Source organism: Antrostomus carolinensis, unplaced genomic scaffold (genome assembly GCF_000700745.2).
Source record: "Antrostomus carolinensis isolate BGI_N321 unplaced genomic scaffold, ASM70074v2 scaffold16265, whole genome shotgun sequence".
NCBI classification, from domain to species: domain Eukaryota; kingdom Metazoa; phylum Chordata; class Aves; order Caprimulgiformes; family Caprimulgidae; genus Antrostomus; species Antrostomus carolinensis.
This window is the reverse complement of record NW_010318585.1, coordinates 20,584-26,957: the sequence shown is the minus strand read 5'-3', so window position 1 is coordinate 26,957 and position 6,374 is coordinate 20,584. Positions and strand designations below refer to the sequence as shown.

Sequence of the window (6,374 nt, the reverse complement as noted above, 5' to 3'; positions counted from 1 at the left end):
TCTTTTTCTGGTACTTGCTATTATTCTTTGTAGGGATCCCCTGGCATTCTTTGCCTAATGAGTTGTAAAATCTAATCAATTGCAATAATTAAAACATACAGTGTGTGGAATGATGTACAACTTTAATTACACAACAAAGTCCCAGAAAAGCAGAAGCTTGAGATTTTTACATTAGAAGAAATCAAAATACTTTGCTGTAATTTTTTTTCACCAAGAACAGACTCATACTTATGGATGATATGTATAAAACACTAACAATTCCAGGCTTGCTATTCTGTATATTTTATTAAAATAGCTGGTAGAGTTCAGATTTGTGTGTTACCAGCGTATAAATGAATGGTTAGAACAAAAATATAGATGGTTGTTGTCAATAAAACACCCTGGATGACAACTCTGAATAGGAAAGTTTTGTATTCAAGACCTATAAAATGACCTGTGTTGCACAGTTTTAGCATTGTCACACAGTGTAAGAAGGGTTGCTATACATTGAGTCACTTCTTTTCTAGGATCTTTTGTATGCTGGTGAACATTTAGACATCAAATAAAGTCCCTGTGAGAGACTGAAACACCAATATTTCCTAATTAAAACCACTTTGATGACAATCGGCCAGATACATTCTCATTATTTTCTTTTTTAAGAAAAAGCATGTCAAGTAATCACGTCCTGGTATTATACAGCTTTTTCCTGTGCTGTTATTTACATGATGCTGGCCCCAGTGAGGAAGCCATCAGTTTGACAGAAACTGCGAGCTCAACAGTTCAGACCGGTGCCATGTTTATTTGCTCTTTGAATTCTGAAAGTATAATTACATTACTGAGTATGTTGGAGAACTCGAGCATGCCTTAGTTATTTCACAGTAATTTCAGTGAAGTAGAGAACCACCCTAAATAAAGTATACTTTATTTAAGCTTCAAACTTTTTCACAGTGAAATCTGATACAGGCACCTTTCACAGTTTGAAAGGTAGCTATTGCTCTCCAGTAGTGTTCCCTTTGTCTGCCTCTGTCCTAGCTACGGGACATCACAAATTTCATTATTCAGCCCTGCTTAGGTATGCAGTGTTATTGCCTTCATTCTTTACTAAGATTGGCTTCTTTTGCTGTTGTTTCAAAGGGATGTATAGCCCTTCTAATTAGGATAGATTAGCCAGAGTTTGTGTTCTGAATGGGCTGTATGAAGGATGAAGGTAGATGGTCCACAACTCACTTGGCAGGAGAGATAAATGGATCTTATTCCTCCAATAAATATGGCTTAAAAAAAAGAAGGCAAAAGCAGTACTGGTAGGGAGAGATACAAATCTGTATGGAATATTTCAAAATATGAAAGATGCTACCTATTCTGTACTATTATTAGCTGAAAAGGGCCAAAGATAGGACATAAATACTATCTTTGCCAAAACCAGACCCTCACACCATGGGCAACTTCAGTTTGTGCTCAGAGAGCTGAATCTGTGCTTAGTAACTCTTAGCTGAAACAGGTGTACTGCTATTTTTCTCAAAGTTAGAGTGAGGTGGCCTTTCCATCTCTGGAGCCGTTATCACCACTGTGACCAGTCTCTCACACCTGCATTCTGCTTAGCTGCATTTCACTCTTCTTGGGTATTACAGCAGTTTTCTCAGACTTAGTGTGTCCTTGGAAGTACACCAAACATCACCAAATAGATTTAACAGTACTGTTTCTGAGAAATGAGAGCAAATGCTTTTATGAACGAGCTTAAACTGAGCTTTAAAACAGAAAAAAAAAATATTTTAAAACAATTCTATTTTCTAATAGAAACCTGTATTCACTTAGGACTTCAAAACAATATATTTTCTCCAAGTAAAGTGTTACAATAACTTCTGCATCACTTTTAACAACCGTACACTGTCTCAAAGCTGCCCATATTCCTTTGAGTATAAATAACTAAATTTTGTAGTAAAACCATTAGGTTTTCTGATAGATTCATTTCTTTTCTCATAATATGGTTCTGTAAATGAGAATGACCAGCTATTCCAGGCAAAATGGAAGGCTGTGAGGTATGGAGGTGCCTGAACTTTATCAAAATGAATGACAAAATATTTCAGAAAACCTATCTCCTGAAACAGAAATTGAAACATTATTTCTAGGAAGCATTTATCTACACATTTTAATCATAATGAGAAACTGGGTTCACCTTCATACTACTGCTTACTTTTTAATCTTGCTGTCAACCTAATTCAGGACCAATAACTTCAGTTCTTGTAGCACCTGTAAATTTGTCTAGACATGACAGTTCGGCAGGACTAGTCTCTTGGACAATGCTTCTTGTTTATTTTTCTTATCTTTGACTTTTGGCTCATAGGTTTACACGTGGCTAGGAAGGTATGTGCTAAGTAGTACTAAATTGACAGTTTGCACACAGTATTTCCCCATCACTTTTCCTCGCTGTGTAAAGTTTTACATAATTACACTTAATGCAGAAAATTGATAATGTTCTGCACGTTAGCAAGAACTGTATATCCTTCACTTGGTAACTTGCAATAATAAATAAGCAACCCTAACCATTCTATGATTCTATGATTCTATGATATCACCTCCCATTGTAATTTAAAAATGGTAAGACCAGTCGTGCTTAGCTTTCTGAAATGAACTGGCTTACTGCAAGCAGTAAAACCATCAGGTTTTGACTATGTCTAAGACGATTCTAATGTTTTCTCTCTGTGCAAAAATCAAAACATTAAAACAAAATAATGAATGCAGCACCCAAAGCAGCTTCCACCATTCTGAGTTTATTTGACACATGCACATTTGAATGTGATACACTTGTATCAGTCTAACCAAAACATTGTTTATTTTGTTTTACAGATTTTGGCCATTGTGTCCATTCTGTTCATCGTACTGTCCACTATTGCTTTGTCTCTTAACACACTGCCAGAGCTTCAAGAAATAGATGAATTTGGGCAGCCAAATGACAACCCTCAGCTAGCACACGTTGAAGCTGTGTGTATTGCTTGGTTTACCATGGAGTACCTTTTGCGTTTTCTGTCCTCACCAAATAAGTGGAAGTTCTTCAAAGGCCCATTAAATGTCATTGACTTACTGGCTATCTTGCCATATTATGTCACCATTTTCCTCACGGAGTCCAATAAAAGTGTCCTGCAGTTCCAAAACGTCAGACGTGTGGTTCAGATATTTCGTATTATGAGGATCCTAAGGATTCTTAAGCTTGCCAGGCATTCAACAGGCCTTCAGTCTTTAGGTTTTACGCTCAGACGGAGTTACAATGAATTGGGCTTGTTGATATTATTTTTAGCCATGGGAATAATGATATTTTCAAGTCTTGTATTCTTTGCTGAAAAGGATGAGGATGCTACAAAATTTACCAGTATCCCTGCATCATTCTGGTGGGCAACAATCACTATGACTACTGTAGGATACGGTGACATTTATCCTAAGACATTATTAGGTAAAATAGTTGGAGGACTTTGCTGTATCGCTGGAGTGCTGGTCATAGCCCTGCCCATACCAATTATTGTGAACAATTTCTCAGAGTTTTATAAGGAGCAGAAAAGGCAGGAGAAGGCAATTAAGAGGCGAGAAGCACTTGAGCGAGCTAAAAGAAACGGCAGTATTGTCTCCATGAACCTGAAAGATGCCTTTGCTCGCAGTATAGAAATGATAGATGTAGCAGTAGATTCAGGTAAGCCTGGAGAAGCAGCCAATCCAAAGGAGACATCTGATGACAACCACTTGTCCCCAAGCCGGTGGAAATGGGCCAGGAGGACAATATCTGAAACAAGCTCAAACAAGTCTTACGAGAACAAATACCAAGAAGTTAGTCAAGAAGACTCCCACGAGCAATTAAACAATGCAGCAGCATCCTCCAGCCCACAGCACCTCAGTGCCCAAAAACTGGAGATGTTATATAATGAAATCACTAAAACTCAGTCTCAGCCTAATCTTAACGCTGGTTACCAAGACCAGTCAGCAAAGCCACCTGTGTATGAAGAAGAAATAGAAATGGAAGAAGTTACAGGTCAGAGAGATCCATTGCCAACTGGACCTACAGACATCATAACAGACATGAGAAGCACGTCCAGTATCGACAGTTTTGCCAGTTGTGCGACTGACTTTACGGAAACAGAGAGGTCTCCCCTCTCTCTGTTTCCTGGTTCTCACTTGCAAATGAGATTTCCAGTTGATGCTGTTAATCTGGAAGACAACCAAAGAGTAAGGAGTTCTCAGTTTATACCATTCACAAAAGACAGAATGTTTTCTCCAACTGATGGCACCTTTGACTATAATCCAATCGACAGAGCTGTTATCAGTGATGGCAGTGGATCCCAAACTGTTTTGCATGGTCATTTGCATTTAGACACTGCCATGGAAAGCCCCAAAAGTTCCCTAAAAGGTAGCAACCCATTAAAATCTAGATCCCTTAAAGTTAATTTTAAAGACAATAGAGGTGGTGCTCCACAAACTCCACCGAGCACTGCAAGGCCACTGCCAGTAATGGCAGGAGCAGACTTCACACAGGCCACCCCTCAGCACATCAGCACCATCCTCTTAGAAGAAAATTCACCCCAAGGTGAACGACCTTTACTTGGTGCTGACGCATCAGCACTTTGTCAGGGACCTGTTAAAAAATCATCCCCTCTCTTTCCCAAACAAAAGATTTTCACTTTCCCTTCCAAAGAGAGGAGGAGCTTCACTGAAATAGACACAGGAGAAGAAGAGGAGTTTATGGAGTTACATGGTATAAGACATGAAAAACAGAAGGATATCAAGACAAATTGCTGTGGGGATAAACACAGTGATGGCAACCATTTAACAGAGGAGCCACAGGTCAGCTCTTCACCCAAAAGCATGAGCCACAACTGTACCCAAGACATTTACCATGTTGTGGGTGAGGTAAAGAAAGACAGTAACCAAGAAGGTCACAAAATGGAAAACCATTTATTTGCCCCAGAAATTCATTCAAGTCCAGGAGAAACTGGTTACTGTCCCACACGTGAAACTAGCATGTGACTAGTTACAAAAGCAATAAAAATACCTTTTCTAAAAACACAGTTAGTAAAGCCTATGAACTAAAACATGGAAAGCCTCAAAAAAAAGTGCATAAAATGATATTTTTGCATGGCATGAAGAGTTGTTTAGTTTAAATACTGTTAATTAAAAAAAAAAGACTGCTTTTTGTAACAAACTGAAAAAAAATGGGGAAAAAATGACTCAAGAACAGTGAATAAAATAAAGAGAGCTCTGTTAGGAGCCAGTGTTCTGCAACATCTGACATTTTTGATCCTTTCACTTATGACTGTAGACAGATTTTGAACTCTTTTAACTTTATTTTGTTTTCTTGGTTACAATGAATTTTAGAATTTGCACATGAAAGGATGAAATGTCAATGCATGCATTCATAAAGATGTGAAACAAGGTGCTTTGAGCTTGCAAAATGCATATATTTGTAAATAGTTTGGGGTTGGGGGGAAAGCTACTGTTAACAAGGATTTATGGAAAAAGCATTTCCTGGGACACAGGTACTTCCTTCACAGCGTGCTGCCTGGAGGTTTTGTACAGACTTATGTTGCAAAATTGCAACTTCTACTTAAAGCATCTCACGTATCTTGCTTTCTGTTAAAAAGCTCATCCGTATATCTGTTAATTAAGGACTACAGTATTTTAGTTTATCTGTGCTGTAAATCATGATATTTTTTTTTTATTTGCATAAGTTTAGTTATTGCATTTGTCAGTTTAATTAATGATCCTATGATGAAAAGCAAAGATTTAATGACCAGAACTTGAAGCATTTGATATTTTTATAGAAAACTGCCAAAATTTAAGTGAGAAAAAAAATGTTCCATTTTAAAATGAAAAAAAAACCCCATAGAGTTATTTCTGTGGCAATAAATAGTGCCAAATGGCTATATAGACATTTCCAAAAGTTCTAAATCTCTTAGAATATTTATTTTAAATCGGTGTTAAAAAAAAAAAATTACTCACATTCTTTTTTTCCTTTGATTTAACAATATTTGCTTTCACATGATCTTTGAGCTCTCTTTCCTTTTTTCTTTACATGCAGTGTCCCTTCTTCAATAATGGCAATGTTGTTGAAGCCATTAATATTGTAAGGACATAAGAGACAAGCTTTGTAGCGGCAAGTAGTATCTTTTATTATCACAAATTATAAAGCTGGAAAAAAACAGGCTTCAAGTACATGTGACTTGCCCCAGGTCTTCCATGCCCCAAAGCTTGTCTGTGTTTTTCAGTTCAATCATTTGGACTGACAGAAAATCCCACCTGACTCACCAGCTTTGCCTCAACCCATACTCCCATGGCTGTTCCAAAAGCAGAGTATAGGCTTTCCCTTATACTTAAATAAAGGAAAAAGTCAATCTTTCCATTGAGAACTGCCAAAG

At 37.5% G+C, this 6,374-nt stretch overlaps 1 protein-coding gene across 1 annotated transcript; it reads left to right on the top strand.

Moving 5' to 3' along the window:
• Nucleotides 1–2,000: 2,000 nt before the first annotated feature.
• Nucleotides 2,001–4,986, top strand: KCNB2 (potassium voltage-gated channel subfamily B member 2). Its single transcript, XM_010168962.2, has 2 exons — nucleotides 2,001–2,015; nucleotides 2,791–4,986. Exons 1-2 carry the CDS (start codon nucleotides 2,001–2,003, stop codon nucleotides 4,984–4,986), a joined length of 2,211 nt encoding a protein of 736 aa, XP_010167264.2.
• Nucleotides 4,987–6,374: the final 1,388 nt, after the last annotated feature.